Genomic DNA, 23,173 nt, shown 5'->3' on the forward strand with positions numbered 1-23,173 from the left:
TGGGGGATGTGTTAACAATGGTTCCTTCTTATTCTTCTCTTGTGTTTCATCATATTAAAGGGGTTCATAGACAATCAACGTCATTCAATGGTGAGCTCCTGAGTCCTAATGTGAAAGCTTCTGTCTTTTCATTGCTGAAGAAGCTTAGCCAAGCAATTAAGCTAAGCTAAAGGATGCATTAAGGTTATCTGCCTCCCAAGAGCCCATCTACAGGAGATTATTATGGGCTATAGCGTGGGAACTTCCCAGTCTCTACCACATCCTCTGTCACATCACATCAGTCTACCTGGTATAGTTCACAGGTCGACATGTTCTCTCCTGACCGGGGATGCAATGTGCAGTCTCAACGTTTTTCATGTTTTATCCAAACTCATCCAATCAATTTTTGAAACATGCTTGTGGTCCACTTTGTAATAATGCCCTTCTTTCTCTGTGGTGCTAGGGGTTAAGCCCAGGCCCTGAGACATGCAGGGACTCAATCTGTATCCACTGCAGAGTAGCAGGAGCCTCCTCACGGGTGGTGTTTGTTGACAAATGATGCAGAGCTGATCCTAAAGGCCTAGAGTTGCTTTACAGTTCTGCAAATCTCAAAAAAAAAAAAAAAAAAAGCAGCACAGGCAGGCAGACAGAGAGACTGACAGTGTTTGGCCTGGAAGACTGGGGAGGGCCACGACACCTAACTGACTAACTTCAAGTTCTTTTACATTTAAAACATTTTAATGTTTGATACTGACCCTTTGCAGCCACTTTCATTCCCAGAAAAAAATGCATAAAATTCATAAATATTTTATCTCTGTATCTCATCCGTAAGTTAGTTAAATTTAGGTAAAATTTGATAATAAACTATTTCAATTAAAGCTTAAAGGGATTTGTTAATCCTGTTATTATTTTTTTAATTAAAAACATAATTTTCTATTTAAGAATTATCTGAGATATAATTATTCATCAAACACATAATTCCATAAAATAGCAATTCGTTGACCAAATCTTAATAGGTCATTTTATTCTTTTTTTTTTTCCCTCTGAATATTTAAATTGGAAAACAGGAAAAAAAACTGAGGGGACATACATTTAAGCTAGAGATTACACGACTGTGAGATGGACAGCCCACCTGGTTGAAGGAAGAGTCGTCGGAGCAGTTGTCCGTGCAGCAGCTGCTGCTTGTCTCCTTCTGCGTCCTCCTCTGCCTGTCCTGACTCCGCGTCTCATCTTCTTCTAACTTGTTCATCATGGACTCCACCACCACCACCATAATGTTCTTCAGGGAATGCATCATTTCCTTATACCTTTAAGTTGAACATACACTTAATACATGAACTCAAGGCACTCAACGACATCTGCTCTATGAAAAGGAAAAAAATTTTATGAACATAAAACAAAGAAAACTTAAGCCTCTGTTTTGTAAAAAAAAAAAAAAATGGATTAAACAGGCTGGTGAAATGTCAGGGCTACACAGAGAAAGCCTGTTTCGAGAAATCAAATAAATAAGTAAATAAACAAATAAACAAATAAATAAAACAAAAAGAATTCCTGTATATCATCTCTGTGTAGTTTTTCACCTAGAAATATGAAGTTATGTGGGAAAATCCACTCATTCTCAGCCAAGCTGGCCCAGTGACAAGCATTCCTGAGACCAGAAATGCAGTGAAATGTTCCCCACACTTCCAAACGCTGGGCTAGGTTACACCTCGCTTCTGTCCCTCGTCCCACTTCCGCCTCCGTTCCCCACCTTCCATCCTTCCTTTCTTCATATCTCTGGGTACCCACAGCCCCACCTGAGACATTCTATGTTTTCTCAAGGTAAGTAGGACTGAAGCGGTCAGTGGGTGCTTTCAAAGAAAGGCCACAGAACCAGTCCTCAGCGGTGGCAGGAAAGATTTCTGAAGCAAGACTGAAAACTGGACAGCGTCTAGATCCTCTCAGCTCGGCAAGACTAAAAATGTCTCCAGAAGAAAAGGCTTATAACTGGAAGACTTATTATTGTCTATGTGTGGCTGTTTGGCCTGCATGTGCTTCTGCGCAACATACGTGCACAGGGGCTCTGAGGATATAAGAGGGAGATGGGTCCTCTGGAACCAGCCTGTGCTCCATGGTGAGTTCAAGGGCGGCCTCAGCTGCACAGGAATGCCCTATCAGAAGGAGGAAGGGAGGAAGAAAAGTACCCTGGTGACCATTAAGATGTGTCCATGAAAAGATGTTCTGGCCAGACATGGTGTCACATTCCTTTAATCCCAGCACCCAAAAAGCAGAAAGAAGTCTACCTCTGTAAATTCAACGCTAACCTAGCCTACAAAGCAAGTTCTGGGCAAGCCAGTGCTACATAGTGAGACCATGTGTCAAACAAAGGCTGTTTGCTCCTTCCACAGTAATTGAAAATAGCAGCTAAACTGTGCTCTCAACACCTTTTGCAGTCAAGTATCTTCACAAGAGCATCATGATGTCTCCATTCCTTTAAAATTTACAGTCTTGAGATTTAGCCAAATGTGGTGTGGTATGGTATGCCGGTAATCCCAGCCCTCCAAGCGGAGACAGGAATATTTAGTTCAAGCTTGCTGCAAAAGAAGAAAGGAGGAGTGAGGGAGGAAGGGAAGGAAGAAGGGAAGAGGGAAGGGAGGGAGGGGAGGAAGGCGAAGGAGGAGGCAAAGGAGGAGGAGGATGAAAGAGGCGGAGGATAGACAGACAGACAATTTGCTAATTTAATGAAGAAGTATAAAAAGTAAAGCATGAGGATTATTAAATCCATAGAATATCTGAACTTTCTATTTGGACATAAATGTTATAAGCAGGATTTTTTTTTAAGACTACGATGAACTCTTCTGCAAGAACCATCATGAAAATGGTAAGAAGGGAAAATAAAAGCAGTGATCTTTTAAATACTAAGTAGCTGATCGTAATTATCATGGGTCAAATGAGCTGGAACGCAACAGCAGCTACTGCAGGTCTTAGAAAGTAAATGAAAGTAGATACAGACTATAGATACCATCCGCACCCTCCTATAATTGTTCTAGAAATATTCAAATAAAGGCTAGAGAAATAAAAAGCTTCAAGAGAAGGAAACCAGATTAACAATGGAAATACCTTAAGTGTTTTCAAACTCATTAAATAACATGAAAGACCTAAAAGGAAGCTCTCCCATGTGCCAATATTGAAGAAATAAACATCAAGACTTTTAATTAGGGAGATGGCTTATAATTATTACAATAAAAATGTACTGTTGTCACATGAGCTCTAAGTAATTTCTCAAGAACCACAAAAAATTACTTTTAAGAGAATAACACTCTCTCTGACTTAAAGTCTATCATCCATAGTTGAAAAAGCACAAGGAAAACGTCCATTAAGTCTTTCTAAATCTTTATGAAGTCATTATTACTGTTTTAAATGTTATGAATGGATGAACTAAAGTAGGACAGGTTAAATAGCTTACCTAGAGATTGTTGAGTTAATTTTCTAATAGTGTCATATCAAATTCTGTACTTATTCAAAGGCTTCTACTGTCTGACTAATTTTAGTATTCTTTTTGGAATAAGCTGCTAGACACAGACTACTGGGTATTAAAATACTGCCAAAAAGTTTACAGAACTCCTTTATTTTTTTTCTCTAAAGTAAGAAATAAGAAAACTTTATGGGTTTTATTCCATATGTTAATGGTTTGAACTTGCTATTAATATCTATATATTGACATTAGTCCCAATGAGTAACAACAATAAATAGTAATTTTCACAAAAGAACTCCTGTCCAGACTAATATTTTAAATGTATGTTAACACTAAATTAGATTTAGTGCTGTACAATACAGTAGTTAATAAACATTCAAGCACAAATTCTAGTCTTTCTGACTCTGGGTTGGCAGAATATTGTCTCAGGTGGTTTAAATCAAATTGGCCCACAAGGGTACATGTATTTGAATGCTTGGTCCCTGGTTAGTGGAAATTTTCACAACAACACAAAGCAGCTGAGACATTATTTTATTGACATAAACTCACTTTCCATAAAATAAAATTTTACTGAAACCCATACACATTCTATTATGCATTATTTTTGGCTGTTTTTAATACTGTTCATAAAAGGTATAGGTAGTAAGACCTAAAATGCTTACTATATGTCTCTTTATAAGAAACATTTGCCAACCCCTGCAATAAGAGAGGGTCGAAAATAAAAGAAAGAAAGAAAGAAAGAAAGAAAGAAAGAAAGAAAGAAAGAAAGAAAGAAAGAAAGAAAGGGTTGAGTAACACGAAGGGACTGTGTGACCCTGAATGAGACAATGAACAAATCCACCCACATTCATCCCAGTGTGCTCCGGTTATTTTTATATAACTGTGTTTTGTTTCTCTTAGTTTCTCTCTTAGCCCGACTATCACACAAATAACTAAGACTCTTATATTTGTTTATAAAGCTTTACAACACAGTCTTGAGCAGTTTAAGTCTGTTTTTATTCCTCTGTGTTATCCTAGCTCCATCTTTGCCAAAATCTCGAAGTTACTTGCTTTTTAGTTCTCTCTTTGTTCCAGTTTAATCTTCTTCATCTTTTCTGCACCTCTGCCTATGGCTGAATCCCTTACTTCCTTTTCTAACTTCTCCTCCCCTAGCTGGCAGGAAGTCCAGCCTATTCTCTCCTCTGCTCAGTGATTGGATGTAAGCTGATTTGTTGACATACCAGGGGGTCAATTGGGGAACAGAGTTTATGTTGAGATAGGGGGTTTTCAGACCATGGATTACAACCAGATATGGGGGACTGAGAAAACAGCATTTGAATTACACAATAACCTTATGCCTACATGCTCCTGAGGTTAAATTAGTTTCCTTGGGGCTTGTATTTCAATGCTTCATTCTTATCATTACTCATTACACATTTTTCCTACTGTATTTCTTCCTTGATATTTCTATACAGCCTTTTGTATATGTCATAGCACTTATACTGAATTGAAACTGTTTAGTTTCATTTCAGAGCAGTGTCCAACTCCTCTCTTCACACTGTGAATTAGTGAAGGGTAAAAAACAGCTTATGCATCTTTAAAGTATACCAAGTTGCTCATTCAATATATGAGCAGAACTTGACATATAAAGAAAAAAGAAGGAAAAGGTTACTACTAAAGACACAGTTACTTTAGGTTTCAGTCTGCTTTCCTTTGCTAAAACTAAACTTGAGCCTAAGAACATTAATGAAGAAAGAAGTATATCTCATTGTTTGGGGGATCACAAACTTGCACTATTTTGTGCCAGGCTCTGGTCAAAACTTCATGGTAAACAGCACACAAATAACAATATTCCCTGAGAAAGTTATAAAATGACAAGACTAGAAGAAGCCAGTAGTAAGAAAGGGACAGACTTGCTTTTTTTTTTATTTTTTATTAATTTATTCTTGTTACATCTCAATGGTTATCCCATCCCTTGTATCCTCCCTTTCTTCCCTCCCTCCCATTTTCCCCTTATTCCCCTCCCCTATGACTGTTCCTGAGGGGGACCTCCTCCCCCTGTATACACTCATAGGGTATCAAGTCTCTTCTTGGTAACCTGCTATCTTTCCTCTGAATGCCACCAGGTCTCCCCATCCAGGGGACATGGTCAAATACAAGGCACCAGAGTTCGTGTGAAAGTCATACCCCACTCTCCACTCAACTGTGGAGAATGTCCTGTCCATTGGCTAGATCTGGGTAGGGGTTTAAAGTTTACCGCCTGTATTGTCCTTGGCTGGTGCCTTAGTTTAAGCAGGACCCCTGGGCCCAAATCTGCCTATCATAATGTTCTTCTTGTAGGTTTCTAGGACCCTCTGGATCCTTCTACTTTGCTATTCTCCCATGCTTCTCTCATCTAGAGTCCCAATAGGATGTCCTCCCCTCTGTCCCAGTTTCCTGGTAAGTGAAGGCTTTCATGGGACATGCCCCTTGGGCTAGTATGCAGATATAAGTGAGTATATACCATTTGAGTCTTTCTGCTTCTGGGTTAACTCACTCATTATGATCATTTCTAGCTCAATCCATTTGTCCACAAATTTCGGGAATTCCTTGTTTTTAATAGCTGAGTAGTATTCCATAGTGTATATGTACCACAGTTTCTTTACCCATTCTTCTACTGATGGACACTTAGGCTGTTTCCATGTTCTGGCTATTATGAATAAGGCTGCTATGAACATGGTTGAGCAAATTTTCTTGTTGTGTGCTAGAGCATCTTCTGAGTTTATTCCAAGGAGTGGAATAGCTGGGTCTTGAGGAAGCCCTATTCCCAGTTTTCTGAGATAGCAGCAGATAGATTTCCAAAGTGGCTGTACTAGTTTGCATTCCTACTAGCAATGAAGGAGTGTTCCTCTCCACATTCTCACCACATGTGCTGTCACTTGAATTTTTGATCTTAGCCATTCTGATGGGTGTAAGATGGAATCTCAGAGTTGTTTTGATTTGCATTTCCCTGATGACTAAGGAGGTTGAGCATTTCTTTAAGTGTTTCTCAGCCATTTGATATTCCTCTGTGAGAATTCTCTGTTTAGTTCCAAGCCCCATTTCTCAATTGGGTTATTTGGTTTGGTGGTGTTTAATTTCTTGAGTTCTTTATATATTTTGGATATTAGACCTTTATCAGATGTAGGGTTTGTGAAGATCTTTTCCCAGTCTGTAGGCTGTCGCTTTGTTCTCTTGACAATGTCCCCTGCCTTACAGAAACTTCTCAGCCTCATGAGGTCCCATTTATTAATTGTTAACATTAAGGCCTGGGCTATTGCTGTTCTGTTCAGGAAGTTGTCTCCTGTGCCAATATGTTCCAGGCTCTTCCCCACTTTTTCTTCTAACTGACTTAGTGTCTCTGGTTTTATGTTGAGGTCTTTGATCCACTTGGATTTGAGTTTTGTGCAAGGTGACAAATATGGGTCCATTTGCATTTTTTTACACATAGACCTCCAGTTAAACCAGCACCATTTGTTGAAGATGCTATCCTTTTTCCATTGAATGGATTCAGCTTCTTTGTCAAAAATCAAGTGACCATATATGTGTGGATTCATATCTGGGTCTTCGATTCGATTCCACTAATCAACCAGCCTGTTGCCGTGCAGACTTGCTTTTTATAACAACTCTATCTCTTTCTCTGTGCTAAGCATGCAATCTTGCTCACTCTCTTATTAGAGCTATTTAGGGTAGAAGAACTGCCTTAATCCCTCTAAGGCGCTTGTCATCAATGACCTAATTTTCTTGTATTTAGCCTCTCTTCAGGGCTCTATGACCTCCTAATTCTGCCACATTGGAGACCACACCTCTAACACTGTTAGAGAATAAAAAAAACATTCAAAGTATTATAATCTGTAACATAGAACTGACTATAGTGGCAAACAAAACACTAATTTCACTAACAACTATCTATGAAGCATCTACAATATACAAGGTATTCTCTAGGCATTAAGATACAGGAATTTAAAAATAATCAGGCAAAAGTTTATCTTTGTAGAACACCCATCCTAGCAAGGAAACACTGAAATAAGCAGAAAATATATAGAGATTCTATCCTTTATTAGTGACAAAAGAGCTGAAAGGAAAATAAAGCAAAATGGGGAAATAACAGGAACAGGGAACAGTTATTGGTTTAGGCCTCAGTTAATGCCTTGAAAAGAAGACAATGAACCAAGATGCCCCAAAACTGAATGTTAAGTCATATAATCTAGAGAAAGGACACTCCACACAGCAAGGCAAACTGGCGACATTCCTGGGCACTGTGCTTACTTGACTGTTTAGTACAGAGCAAGGCCAGCACGGTGGGAGAGGTGGGGAACAAGGTGGCAAACAGGTGAGGAGAGTGTGCGGAGAGCTCATGGCCAGCGCTGTGGCTACGCAGAGCCCTGTGTTTGCTCTATAGCAGTGTTTCTCCACATTCCTAACACTGTGACCCTTTAAGACAGTTCCTCATGCTGTGGTGACCCCCAACCCATAAAATTATTTTTTGTTGCTACGTCATAACTGTAATTTTGCTACTGTTATGAGTAGTAATGTAAGTATCTGATATGCAGGCTATCTGATGCATGACCCCTGTGAAAGGGTCCTTCACCTCGAAAAGAGGCTGTGACCAGAGGTTGAGAACTGCTGCTCTCTAGAATGTGAGGCACATGACTTAGGGGTACTGCCAGGAAATCCTAATGAAGTGTTATTGTGGAGGGAGCAGCAGAACTGAAGGGAAGTGTGTCCCTAACATATATCTGGCCTGTAAAAGTGCTGGGATCTAAGGGAACTACCAGAAAAGGCCTTACAACCTCCCCTGCATGCCAGAAACCCTAGCCCACTGAGGCTGCAGAGACCAGCCCTTCCCGCTCTCCCTTCCCCCACACCGCACCACAGGGAACAAGAAGGATCAGAGGAGCTCACCCTTCAACCCAGTGATGGTATGCCTGCAACTCACTCTTTTTACCTCTTATTTTCTTATTTTATTTCTAATTTTCTGATTTATTCACTTTATATCCTGGCCATAGCCCCATTGCTCCTAACATCCCAGTTCCATCCTCCATCCCTCTCTATCTCTCCACCCCTTATTCCTCAGCAAAGGGGAGCCCCCTTCCCATCCACCCCAGCTTATCAAGTCACATCAGGAGTGAGCATGTCCTCTTCCCCTGTGGCCTGGCAAGGCAGCCCCAGCAGGGGGAAGTGATCAAAAAACTAGCATCACCACCAGCAGTGAAGGAGTGTTCCTCTCTCTCCACATCCTCGCCAACATGTGGTGTCATTTGAGTTTTTGATCTTAGCCATTCTGATGGGTGTAAGATGGAATCTCAGTGTCGCTTTGATTTGCATTTCTCTGATGCCTAACGAGGATGAGCATTTCTTTAAGTGTTTCTCAGCCATTTGATATTCCTCTGTTGAGAATTCTCTGTTTAGTTCTAAGCCCCATTTTGCAATTGGGTTGTTTGGTTTTGTGGTGTTTAATTTCTTGAGTTCTTTATATATTTTGGATATTAAACCTTTGTCAGATGAAGGGTTGGTGAAGATCTTTTCCCAGTCAGTAGGCTGTCGCTTTGTAATCTTGACAGTGTCTCCTGCCTTACAGAAGCTTCTCAGCCTCATAAGGTCCCATTTATTAATTATTGACATTAAGGCCTGGGCTGTGGGTGTACTGTTCAGGAAGTTGTTTCCTGTGCCTATGTGTCCCAGGCTCTTCCCCACTTTTTCCTCTAACTGAGTTAATGTCTCTGGTTTTAAGTTGAGGTCTTTAATCCACTTGGACTTGAGTTTTGTGCATGGTGACAAATAAGGGTCTAATTGCATTTTTCTACATGTAGACATCCAGTTAGACCAGCACCATTTGTTGAAGATGCTATCATTTTTCCATTGAATAGATTTGGCTTCTTTGTCAAAAATCAAGTGAGCAAATGTGTGTGGATTCATCTCCGGGTCTTCAATTCGATTCCATTGATCCACCAGCCTATTACTTTGCCAGTACCATGCTGTTTTAATTACTGTTGCTCTGTAGTACAGCTTGAGATCAGGTATGGAGATTCCTCCGGAGGATCTTTTATTGTATAGGATTGTTTTTGCTATTCTGGGTTTTTTATTTCTCCATATGAATTTGAGAATTAATCTTTCAATATCTTCAAAATATTTTGTAGGTATTTTGATAGGGATTGCATTGAATTTGTAAATTGCTTTTGGTAAGATGGCCATTTTTACTATGTTAATTCTCCCGATCCATGAACAAGGTAAATCCCTCCATCTTCTGATGTCATTTTCAATCTCTTTCTTCAAAGGTTTGAAGTTTTTTTCGAATAAGTCCTTCACTTGCTTGGTTAAAGTTATTCCTAGATATTTTATATTGTTTGTGGCTATCGTGAAGGGAGTAGTTTTCCTAATTTCTTCCTCTGCCTGTTTGTCATTTGCACTTTGGAAAGCTATCTGGCGTTTTCTCAGAAAAATGGGAATAGGGCTTCCTCAAGACCCAGCTATCCCACTCCTTGGAATATACCCAGAAAATGCCCTAACACACAACAGGGACATATGCTCAACCATGTTCATAGCTGCTTTATACACAATAGCCAGAACATGGAAACAGCCTAAATGTCCCTCAGTAGAAGAATGGACTAAGAAACTATGGTACATTTACACTATGGAGTATTACTCAGCTATTAAAAACGAGGAATTCCCGAAATTTGTGGACAAATGGATTGACCTAGAAATTATCATAATGAGTGAGTTCACCCAGAAGCAAAAAGAGACAAACGGTATATACTCACTTATATCAAAACACTAGTCCAAGGGATACGAACCATGAAAAACCTTACTTACCAAGAAAGTGGGTCAGAGGAGAGGACATCCTATTGAGTCTTTAGGCGAGAGTAGCATGGAAGAATGGGGAAATAATAGGACCCACAGGGTCCTGGAAATCTACAAGAAGAACTTTATGACAGGCAGATCTGGGTCCTGGGGTCCTCCTCAAACTAAGGCACCAGCCAAGGAAAAATAGGCAGTAAACTTCGAACCCCTACCAAGACCTAGCCGACGAACACGATATTCTCCACTGTTGAGTGGAGAGTGAGATCTGATTCTCACGTGAACTCTGGTGCCCCTTTTTTGACCATGTCCCCTGGATGGGGAGGCCTGGTGGCACTCAGAAGAAGGATAGCAAGTTACCAAGAAGAGACTCGATAATCTTAGAGCATACATAGGGGGAAGAAGTCTCCCTCAATCACAGACATAGGGGAGGGGAGAAGGGGGGAAGTGGGAGGGAGGGAGGAATGGGAGGAAACAGGGGAAGGGCTAACAATCAAGATGTAATATGAATAAATTAATTAATAAAAAAAAATATCATGAAGAAAAAAAAAAAAAAAACTAGCATCACAGTCCATGTCAGAGACAGCCCCTGCTCCCCTTACTGGAGAACCCACATGAAGCCTGAGCTGCCCATTGGCTACATCTGTGTAGGGGGCCTAGGTCCAGTCCTTGCAAGGGAGTAGTTGGTGCTTCAGCCTCAGTGGGCCCCTCTGGGCCCTGGTTAGTTGGCTCTGTGGTCTTCTTGTAGAGCTCCTGTCACCTCCAGGTCCTTTTCTCCTTCCCCCAGCTTTCCCACATGTCTCCCTATGCCAATGTTTGCCTGGAAGTCTTGGCATCTGTTTCCAGATGCTGCGGGGTAGAGACTCTCAAAGGACAACTCTTTTTACTTTGGAATCACAACCTGCAGCAGCTTTAACAGTCTCTAATGTCTGTGGACATTACCGGTATCCCAACTTTTCCTTCCTAGCTAATTTACCCACCTTAATGTTTTTCTTTTCAAAGTCAAGCCAATACTTAATCCTTATCTACTCTACTTTCCCTCCCAAACTTAATCTTATTAACTAAAATCTTTCTATACTCCCTACTGTTGTTGGGTGTTTATGCTCCAACAATATTGCAGACAACGGGGAGCCTGGTATTAATTGTTCAGCACAACATTCAAATGGTGGTGACATCAAGCAGCCACGGATGCTACTGCAAGATCCTGTCCTTACTCAGAGAAAAACATAAGAGTTTCAAACAGGCACAAAGAGCTCCTAGGCTGAGCAACTATTTTCTGAACTACACATTCAATTCTGCTACATAAAATTCAAATACTTCAACTGAAAAGAAATACAGCTGATGCAAACAACAAACCAAGCTCAGAAATAACACCGGATGAATAAATTAATCTCAGTGAGGTAATATAGGAAACACAGAACACAACAACATGACTCTCCTGAAAAGCTCTAAGACTGCAGCAATGGCATGTAGTGAGAGTTAGAGGAAGCCACAGAAAGAACCTCAAAGGAATTATCATAAAAACATATGTACACACGTGTGTACTCAAAGAACATTGGCTCCAGGTTGAGACTACAGACAACTGAAAGAAATAAAGAAGGGAATGCAAGATATCAGAGAGAAATTCAACAAAGAGATAGAAATATGAACAAAAATGAAATCTAAAATGCTAGAAGTGGAAAAGCTAGTAAATCAAATTAAAAGCTCTGTGGAAAGTCCCGTGAATTGGATAGGTCAAGGAGAGGACAGAATATCTAAACGCGAACACAGAGTTGAGGAACTGCAGCAGTTAAACAAGAAAAAATAGCAAGGAGTCCAGTGAGAATCACAAGATTTACATGACACTCCGAAAAGACCAAATTTACAGATGATAGATATAAAATGAGACGATTCTAGTTCTACATGCATAGAAAATGTTTTTTTAGAGAATTACAACAGAAAATTCCCCAGAGTTAGAAAGGAGATGCCAATCCAGACAGACATAGAATGCATTTATAACACCAAACAGATAGGACCAGAAAAGGACATCGCATCATATTATGGTTCAAACACTAAATGCACAGCATGAATAAAGCACATTGAAAGCAACAAGAGAAAAACACCAAATCACAAAGACAAGCCCATCAGAACAACGCAGATTATTCAACCAAAATTTTAAATGCAGAAGACCCTGTATGGCTGTACTTTAAGTTCTCAAAGACAACCGCCAACCCAGAGTACTACACCCAGCAAAGCTATTTGTCATAACTGACAGAAAAGTCAAATTTTTCCATGATAAAAATAGGCTAAAAAATGTTATGATCACTAAGACAGTTCTACAGAAAATATTTAAAGGAACCCTTCTAATTGAAGAAAGAAATTTAAAAAAAAACAAAACAATATCAACACCAAAAAAAAAATTATGCACTAGGCCACAGAATAAACAAGACTAGAGTAACAGGTGAGCAATAGAGAAAGAAGGAAAAAGAACACTACAAAATGGCAGAAACCAATACAACTTTCAATAATAACTCTGAATACCAATGGCCTCAATTCCCCAATCAAAAAACAAAAAGCAGTAGAATAAATTGAAAGTCAGGGGCATCTACTTGCAGCCGCCAAGAAAACCGTCTCACCACAAAAGACAACACAGTCACCTATGATGAAAGGATGGAAAAAGATGTGTCAAGCAAATGGACCTAGGAAGCAAGCAGATGTCACTGCTCTTGATATCAAAGTAGGTGGGAAAGACAGGCATGTCACTTCATACTGATGAAGGCAACAATCTAAAGAGGGCATTATAACTTATAATATCCACTCCCAGGACAGAACCACACTCAGTTTCATGAAATAAATCCTCTTAGACGTGAAGTCGCAGATTAAGCCTACCACAGCAGTAACAGGTGATTTCACCAGCCCACGCTCACCAGCAGACAAGACTTCCCAACACAGAAATAGATGACTAGATGACATCACATATCAGAGATGACACTGTAGACCACATGGACTTAAACACGTACCTTCAGAACACTCAATCCAAATGCTGTAGAGCGTACATTCTCCTCAGCAGCCAACAGAACTTTTTCCAAAATAGATCACATATTGGGGCACAAGGCAAGGCTCAACAAATACAGGAAAACTAAAATCATTCCTTTGTATGTAATGCTCTGATTACAATGGGATGTGACCACAAACCAATAGCGATGAAAATCCTAGAGCATACAGCAACTCATGGAGGTTAGACAACACACCACAGAATAATGAACAATCTCTAAAGAAATCAAGGAGGAAGTAAGAAAATTCCGAAAATCAAGTGACAATGAGTGCACAACACACACAGAAAGAAAAAAGAAAGAAAAATCTGTCATACAATTAAAGAAGTCTTAAGACAGAAGTGTTTGGTTCTACATACCTAAGTTAATAAATCATAGAGATCTCAAATAAATAACTTAATTATATACTTTATAAACCATGAAAAAAAGAGGAAGAGCCAAACCTGGAGTTTTGGTAAGGAAAGAGAAGTGCTCACCAGCCCCTACCACTAGCTGAAGACCTACAGACAGCTAATAGCCTCTGGGAGAAAAACAGTTTCTTTAAAGCTATGACCCCCCAGTAGGCCCACCATGCTCTGGTGGATGGCCCAGCACACATATATGAGCAACTCTAATTGTAGTCAGTGGGGTTACAAAACAAAAAGGAACCAGAAGTTGAAAGGGTAGAAGGTTGAAATGGGTATATCCAGGAAGACTTAGGCAGATAAGCAGGGATAAATATGATAAAAAAAATACATCATATGTATGTATGAAATTCTCAAGCAGTTAATAAAAATATGTTTTTAAAAGACCAAAGCAGAAACTGATAAAGTTAGTGTAGAGTTGGTTCTTTGAAAAGATATACAAGATTGGCAAACCCTTAGCCAAACTAAAAATAAAGAGAAAACTCAAATATCGCCTTGAAAATGTCATCTACTACAATTTGAAAAGCTAAAAGGGTGTGGACAAATTTCTAAATGCATGTGACCTACAAAATTAAACCAAGATGAGGTAAACAATTTAAATAGCGTTATAGCAAGCAAGGAGGTTGAAGGAGTGACTTAAAATGTCCCAACTAAGAAATAGTCCAGTCCCAGACAGATTGATCCATAGATGAATTTCATAAAACCTTTGAAGAAGAAAGATGATTGCTTCTCAAACTAGTAGGAACACTACCAGACAGTTACAAAGTTTACACATTGGAGAAAAGACAGCATCTTCAAAAGGGGCTGGAAAAACTAAATTTCTACATTTAGAATAATGAAACTAAGTCATTATTTCTCTCTTGGCACAAAAGTCCGCTCCAGCTGGGTGTGGTGCCACACGCCTTTCGTCCTAGGCAGGTAAAGCTGTGACTTTGAAGGAAGCTTAGTTTAGAAAGTGAGTTTCAGTGCAGCCAGGTCTGTTACACAAAGAAATCCTATCTCAAAAAAACCAAAAATAAAATGACAACTCTAAATGGGTCAAGAACCCCAACTTAAGACTTGAATTTCTAAAACTGCCAGAGGGAAAGAACAGAGCACCCTTCAAGGTATAGGCAGGGAAAAGCCAAATCACTCAGAAAATAAGGCCAGTATCTATAAATGAGATTTCAAGAAAGGTAAAGGATAGGAAACTGCCAACTAGGTAAAGAGACAGCCTACATAATGGGAGAGAAATCTTTGTCAGCTATATATCCTACAGAGAATTAGTATTTAGAATACATAAAGAATTCATCAAATTGAACATCAAAACAACGGAGTCCAAGAAAACAAACAAACAAACAAAAAAGAACCATGATCCAAAACAAAGAGTTAACAAAGGAAAACCACAAAACTCTAATAAATACATTCAAGCACTTGACCTTGTTAGATAGGAATAAAATGGAAGCTGAGGCTAGTTTGAAATTCCATCCCACCCCTGTCAGAACGTCTATCATGCAGAAATCAAGTGACAACAAATGCTGGGGAGGGTGTGGGTGAAGAGGAATCTTTGCCCACCACTGGCAGGATCGCAACTGGTGCGTGCACTGTGCGAATCAGCGTAGAGATGCTCAAAAAGCTAAAAACCAGAACTATCATCTACTCCAGCCATGCGATTTCTGGGCATATATCCAAAAGGCGTTATATTCTATTACAGAGATCCTTGCACATCCATACTCATTGCTGCTCTTCTCACAATAGCTAGGGGACGGAATCAGCCTAGACGTCTGCCAGCTGATGAATGGATAACGAAACTGTGGGACCTATATACAATGGGATTTTATTCATCAATAAAGAAAACTAATGTTTGCAGGGCAATAAAACTGGAAAATACTACATTAAGTGACATAACTTAGACCCAGCACGAAAAGTATTACAAGTTCTTTCTCATATGTGGCTCCCAGATTTTACTTTTTAGATCTGTGGTTTTGATTTGGAGTATCTGCAGAGGTAGGGAGCCAGAAGGAGCCCCCAAGTAAAGGGGAAGTTAGAGGTCGTACAGGGTGTGGAAATACATGTAATTATGAAATGCATATCTACTTTTTACGGTCATACTCACTCTTTAGAGTCCTGCGTTCTTTTGGTAACATGCTGAACAACAGTGTCATAACCAGATTCCTCACCCTGATTCTGATCAGATGTGCATTTCTCCATTTCTTCTTCAATCATAGATCCCAAGGTGTTACATATGTGCTGTCTAAGGTACTTCACAAATTCATAGCTGAAACATAGAAATAAAACATAGTAAATATCATCATCTCACGTATCAATTAGATCCAAGAAACTGAGCACACAACGGCCTGTTACAACCTGTTATGACTTTTTTTTGCCTTGTCATTAAAAAAAAAAAAAAAGTTAGCAAGAAGATCTCCAGCCTCTCAAACTTTTATCTTCTTTATTTGGAGAGTAAAAGCAAGGGAGCAGGGTTTCTCTGTGTAGTTCAGACTGAACTCAAATTCAAAATCCTCCTGCATCAGCCACCTGAGTCCTGGGATTTCAGGTGCACAGCAATATGCCAGCAAGTTAGATTAGACTGACCAGTTTTCCACTTAGGTAAAACACCTGACCAACTGACCTTGGCACGGTCCAGTCACCTGACTGATTGAAATCAAGAACGCCAATGTAGGAACATCTTACTGCATAGTGTTTCTTTACGCTTTGGTGTTTTCTTGCAAAACATGTCACATATATCTTATTACTTTAAAAAATAAGTTGGGAAAGGGTCAAACTTCCTTTCATGGACACCAGAAACTACTTAATGTATTCTCCTTCAGCTGAGGGTAAAGCCCAGTGTTAAAGAAAAAACAAAGGTAGAGAAAGAAATTTAAAAAAAAAAATGCCATCAAAGACGTAGATCTGAATCTAGTAGAGGTTTTTTTTTCCTCATAAGGAAAGCCACCTGCTGACTCAATCGTCTCAATCGTCTTCTTATAAAAATGCTAATATCACAGAAACTCAGTATCCATATAAGCTTTTTTTAAAATGTGGAATGATAAAATGGAGATAAAATTGCAGACCTTATAAATATTAAGGTAGCAGAATGTCACCAAAAATCTTTATGTAAGTTAGTTTGAAAATCTAGATAAAATATTTTAAATGCTCAAAATATAATACTAAAAATGCCAGCTTACTTAATATTTTTAAACCACAAATGTAGGGGCTGGAGAGATGGCCTACAGGTTAAGAGCACTGCTTGTTCTTCCAAAGATCCTGTGCTCAATTCCCAGCAATCACATGATGGCTCGAAACCATCTATAATAAGATCTAGTGTCCTCTTCTGGCCTGGTGGCTCTCACATGCATATAAATAATAATAAATCTTAAAAAAAAAAGATAAAGAAAAAAAACAAATGTGGAGGGTATTGTGGGTATATCTGCCATTCCAGCACTCCAGAGGCAGAGACAAATAGATCTGAGTTCCAGGCCAGTCAGAGCTACAAAGTGAGATCCTGTAAGGAGGAGGAAGAGAAAAAAAGAAAAAGAAAAAAAAAAAGTAAATGGATATGTAATAAGCCCACTATTATTTGAGAATGTCCCAAATTTTTCTTGTGCTTTTTGCATAATAAGCCTACGACCAAAAAAAAAAAAAAAAAAAAAGACTGCAAGTATGCCTAAACAATAGTATCATCCACTATTTGCAACTACCAGCGATTTAATATGACAATGAGCAAAGACAAAGGAAACCATAAGTACAATCATAAATTTTTAAAAATCAAGCTGGGTGTGATGATACATGCTCCTTCCACTTGAGACGCTGAGGCAGAATAGTCATTTCCATACTGGCCTGGGCAACACCACAAGCAGGTCTCGAAAATCATGAGTATTATCTTAGAAACTCTACAATGATTCTTTCTACATCTTTTTTAAATTCCCTTGAGAATCTGAGGAAACTGTAAAGAACAACCCCATAAAACCGCAAGCAAGCATGAACTTTTACATAGAACACTAAAGGACTGAAGGGTCTCCTGCTGCGTATTTCTACAAACCCTGAACTTTGGGATATCCAAAAGTCACAAAAGCAAGATGAAATGCCTCCTGCCATGCATGAGGCTCTGGGTCCCATGCCCGGCACCAGAATAAATAAGTCAATACGAGGACAAAAGCAATATCGCAAGAAAAATGTCTGTGAGACCAAACGAAGGACAAACACTGGACTTTAAAAAGCTACAACCAATCGGAAATCCGGCGCCTGGAGATAGTCTTTGAAGCTGAGAGCGGCTTAATTAACTCATTATATGAATAACCTCGACGCTTAGATTTCTCTTTAAGTCTGAGGAGCGTTTACATTGTTAAAAGTCCTTCAAGTAGCACATGGCCACTTCCTTTCTCCGTGTTTCTCTATGCTGGGCATCCTGGATGTAGGGCATTTGCACGGTGCCTTACCCTCCTTCAGTATGGGAGCCCCTTGCAGTATTGAGAGGCTACCAACAGCAGGCAGTGAAGTAAAAAAACAAGCAAATAGGCATTGGGGTTGGGGGCTAGGGGTGGCGGGGACGGTCACTGCTTTTAGGTAATGTGAAAGGGATCGTTGTAAGTGGTTACGATTTTAGAACACGAACGATTTGCAAGAGATGTTATTAAGGTGCTGTGGCACCCAAAGAACATAGAGGCAGAGGAGGCTCTAGAAAATTAGTTTTAGAAAAAAAATAAAGAAAAATAAATTCAGCTATGGGACAAAGGAGAGAAAAAAACAGAGCCACCAATTAGCTATATTACCAAAAAGCAAATGCATCTCTTTATCCAAAACATTTTCACCTTTCCTGGACCAGTGGTTTGTTTGTTTGCTTAAAAACTTAAACTAGACTTTACTTGTGGAAATTTTCGTCAGTTTCCTCCAGCCGCAGGAGGATCTCTTCTGCGCATTCCAAGGAGGGAGCGCCGGTGATTTTCTCCTTCACACTCTGGAACAGCTGCCTGAGCATCGCCTGCAGCATCACCTCATCCTCGCTGGAGAAATGGGCCATCCTGTGCAGCAGCCAAATCTCGGCAACCACCGCGGGGGTCGCCACCAACAGAGCGCACTGCGCACGCGCGACCCGGCCCAATCGCGGCAGACGCACAGCGTCGTTCCCTAGGAAACCACAGGCGTCCGGGGGCGGGGCCGCGGTTGAGTCGCGTAGTGCAGGAAAGCGGCCTAGGTTTGGAGACTAGGAGAGAGGTGAAGCCGGCGACCGATGCTTGACGTTCATCGGCAGCAGCAGAGCTCAGGCAGTCCCGGACGTGAACAACAGACACATCAGGATCTGCTGGGCGGGCCTGACGGGAAACGCCCCGACTGCGCCTGACGTCAGCTCGCTGACGCACGGGGGGGGGGAGGGGGGAATCCCAGGAGGAGACTGGTACCCCTCCTAATCCCTACCTGCGGGAAGGAGGAATGGGAAAGAGTGGGAAGAGACAGTCATTAAAAGCCTAAAAAAGGAAGCCAGAGTGAAAATAGGCTGACAAGTGTCAACTGGAGAGTGGATAGTATTGAAATGTGGAAAAAAACTTTTTTCGTGCAGCAGCGGTATCAGCTGTTGAGCCCCTGCTGCTTTCCAAGTATCCTTGCCTGCCTGTGAAGATGGCACTTCATAGTGTGGCATAAAAGAAATTAACAAGTCACCACACTTAACTGCAGTTGAGTACCTTACTAAAGAAACGCCACATGGCAGACTGGAAGTACCTCTTAAGTCCTTGTCCCTAACTAAAGAGCTACCAACTGGCTTCTGCGAAAAGTCTCTTGTCTTTTAGGGTGTGGCCATGCTCCAGAGGATGAAAGTATAGGCAGCAAAATGTGAATTTGGTGTTTTGTTTGGGGGCCGGGGATGGGGATGGGGGGCGGTAGAGGATAATCCTGAAGAGATGAGTTGGCGGTTAAGAGCACTGTCTGCTCTTCCAGAGGACCCAGGTACAATTTTCAGCACCAACATGGTGGCTCACAATCTTCTGTAAGTCCAGAGGTAGGCAGATCTCTGTGAGTTTGAGGCCATCTTGGTCTACAAAGAGAGTTCCAGGATAGCCAAGGATACACAGAGAAACCCTGTCTCGAAAACACCAAAAGAATAAATAGAAGATGACAATTGTTACAGAATAGCCCTAAACTACTGATGAATGGTTTGATGTCAACCAACTTCCAGAATCCAGCCATATATTCTATCCTTATATCAGATACATTTCTTAGGTTAGCCAGATTCAGTAACTCTGCCCATGCAAGTGCTTCTCTCAGCTCGGGCAGCATAATTATTCAGAAAATAGGTTCTTTGTTTGCGTCTTAATATAAAAATGGCTTTCTTTTTTTTTTAATTATTTGACAACTTCATACATGTGTATACTGAGTCCCATCCCCCATTCCCTTCCCTTTCTCATTGAAACCCTTTACTCAGCCAACTTCCTCCTATTTCAATGCCTTTTGATTTCCTATTGGCCCTCTGAGTCAATTACAGTTGCTTGCATGAGCATCTTCAGAGAGGGGTTGTTTACCGAAATATGGGTAATGAGGCTTGTGGACCCTCACCTCGGCAAGGAGTAGGGCCTCATGAGCTCCTGTGCCATGAAGGACGAAATTGACACAAGTCCAGTTTTGTGCAGGTCTTGTGCAAATGGCCACTGCTTCAGTGAGTTCCCAAGTGCAGTGGGTATGCCATGTCCAGAAGACACTGTTTTGAATAAATCCTCCCCAACCTCCCCTCCTATACTCTTTTCACCCACGTCTTCTTAGATACTCCCTTAGAGGCAGACGTTATACAGATGCCCCACTTAAGGCCAAGGACTCCACACTGACCAGTTGTGAATGAACCTCTTTATTAACTGCTTGCTGCATACTGCAAAAAGAAGTTTCCTTGAGAGATGCAGACAGCAGCGCTGATCTATGAGTATGAGCATAAATATTCACACGGTTCAATGATACATCAATTTAGCAAAATTACAATAATCAGTTCTCAGCTGGAGCCTGAACTTAGTCATACACAGGTTCTTTTCTTTTTATATTATTATTATTATTATTATTATTATTATTATTATTATTATTACTATTATTATTAAAAACCAGGTTTACCATAGCAGGCATGAGTTTGCTCCTGTAAAACTAACCTCAAATCCAATCAGAAAATATTTTGTTTCCCCCATAACTTTTACACCATGATTACACAAGTTGGCATGTCTTGCTAGGAAGGTCAGAGTGGCTCATCAGATCCACAGCTGGATAGAAGTATTGATGACTTTTCTCCCCAGCAGCACCCTTTGGCACTATGAAAGCTAGCCAGCCAGGAGGAAACTTCCAGCCTAGGTTCAATGTGATTCCTTCTTTTTCTTTTTTAAGTTCTCCCAACAGTTTGAAGTAGTCTCTTTTTACAGAGTATTAATTTCTATGACAAATTAATTTTTTAAAAAGATGTATTTGTTATGTATATGGTATTGTTCCTGAATGTATGCCTGCACACCAGAAGAGGGCACCAGACCTCACTCTAGATGGTCATGAGCCACCATGTGATTGCTGGGAACTGAACTCAGGATCTTTGCAAGAGTAGCCAGTGCTCTTAACTTCTGACCCATCTCTCCAGCCCATGATTCCTTCTTAATATGCTGCAACCAAGTGTGGGGAATCATAAAATATGTTCTTAATCGTATCATTGTACCACCTACTGAATTTATTAATAAAACCAACTTGGTAGAGTAGGTATTCTAAATCTTATTAGTAGGTGATGCTATACACTCGGTACATACCCATGCATACATGTATGTACATGTGCAAAGACTCACCAGCAGTGAGACAGATACATATTCATACCAACACAGAATGAGTTGTGTTTGCCACTCAAAATGCCGAAGTGAAATAATCCCCAGTGAGCTTTTCATAGTTTAGATTCATAATGTCACCTAAAGACCACAAGTAAAGGCTTCCTCCCAGTTCATGGAGTTCTTAGAAGCTGGAGAGATCTTCAGAAAGTATGGCTTAATAACAGAAATTTATCTCTTATTCTCATTTGAGTCTGTGCTGTGAGAAAACCATGACGAAAAGCAACTTGAAGAGGAAAGGGATCATCTGCCTTACACTTTAAGTGCACAATCTATCATTAAGGGAAGACACAATGGAAACATGGAGACAGGGACCATGGAAGAATCCTGGATCGTCCTTAGCTAGCTTCCTTATTTAGCTTAGGACCACCTGCCTAGGAATGGTGCTGCCCACAATGGGCTAGGTCCTCCTACATCAGTTCATTATCAACAAGATCCATTACATACATGCCCACAAGCCAGTCTAATCTAGGAAACCCCTCAAGGCTCCCTCTTCAGATTTAGGGTATGTCAGATTGACATTTAAAGCTAACTAGAATAGACATTCATGAAGGTCTGCCCATCCAGGCTGTCTTGAAGCCCTGGCCTCTTCTGGTCTTTTTTTTTTTTTTTTTTTTTTTTTTTTTTTTTTTTTTTGCCCCACAGCCTCTATCGGGTTAACAGTTTTGTTCCACCACCTGCTTCCCAGAAAAGAACCCCCAGAACTATGAGGCAAGACAAGACATTCCTCCTCTTACTTTAATATATGTAACAGTAACAAAATAACACTCCAATAATAATTGAAACACAATAACAAAGATGATAACTTAATGACATGATGATAATGCTTTATTGAACAGTGTGGTAAACACAGCTGCTAACTGAGAGTTGTACATTTCAGCATGGCTAAGACTAAAGCTCATTCTCACCACAAAAAGACAAACGTTATGGTGATAAATAGGTAAATCAGCTTGAATTAATCATCCTAAGTCCATTCAAAACTCATGGTATCACTTTATATCTTATAATTATATGCCACCATAAATCCATCAATATATAACTGTAGGAAGGAAAAAGAAAACCAAAAAAAATTTAAACTTTAAAAGGAACTTACAGTGATGTGATTTTCCTGGTGTGTTAAATGAAAAATACTTGATAAAATTCAGAACATAAGAAAGTATACTTTCCCATTAACTTACCAATTTTTTCATCCCTGAAATTTTTAGTATAGTAGTGACAACTGGATTTTCATATAAATGGATTAGCACCTGGACTCAGATATGTGTAAAGATCGTTTTAACCTAAATAAATGACCAGCAAAACTGTTAAAAAGAAATATAAGAGAGGCTGTGGCTATAACTCAGTGGAAGAATACATCCTTAGTAACAACGAGGTCCTGAGTCTGTCTGGTGTGCCACAGAAAAAGTATTTAGAAAACAGAACACACTCCTTTGGGTGAGATTCCCTGTGTATATTTCAAGATGCTTAGGTTCCCTATCCTATACTGTAGATGCTAGCAAATGCCTCCTAGTCAGCTTGATGACAAAAAATATCCTCCCATATTTCAAATGCCTCCTGAAGGAAAATAGAACCGTGCCAAGAGAAAGCTGTGCTAAAGAATATACCGAGGAGGAAGGACAAGAGAGCAAAAGGAAGCCTCAGATGCAGGAAGTGCAGGAAATGTACAGTTAGGTACATCTCACTAAACATCATCTCCACTAA

The 23,173-nt window shown here is 40.1% G+C and overlaps 1 protein-coding gene across 3 annotated transcripts in view; it reads right to left on the reverse strand.

Annotated features, from left to right (window-relative positions):
- TBC1D32 (TBC1 domain family member 32) overlaps positions 1-19,364 on the reverse strand; it is a 199,344-nt gene extending 179,980 nt beyond the window's left edge. Inside the window, exons 1-3 of one of the 3 annotated variants that reach the window (XM_084777382.1) lie at positions 18,509-19,364; positions 15,760-15,921; positions 1,112-1,286 (exon numbers count right to left, since the gene is read on the reverse strand). In XM_084777382.1, coding sequence (XP_084633508.1) covers positions 1,112-1,286; positions 15,760-15,921; positions 18,509-18,663 — 492 coding nt within the window. In that variant the 5' untranslated portion in view covers positions 18,664-19,364. Of the gene's footprint in view, positions 1-286; positions 1,090-1,111; positions 1,287-15,759; positions 15,922-18,508 lie in introns of those variants that run through there. The other 2 variants (XM_084777383.1, XM_084777384.1) reach the window with 2 other exon arrangements.
- Between the last annotated feature and the right edge of the window lie 3,809 nt (positions 19,365-23,173).

Source organism: Acomys minous (genome assembly GCF_964271855.1).
Source record: "Acomys minous genome assembly, chromosome: 3".
NCBI classification, from domain to species: domain Eukaryota; kingdom Metazoa; phylum Chordata; class Mammalia; order Rodentia; family Muridae; genus Acomys; species Acomys minous.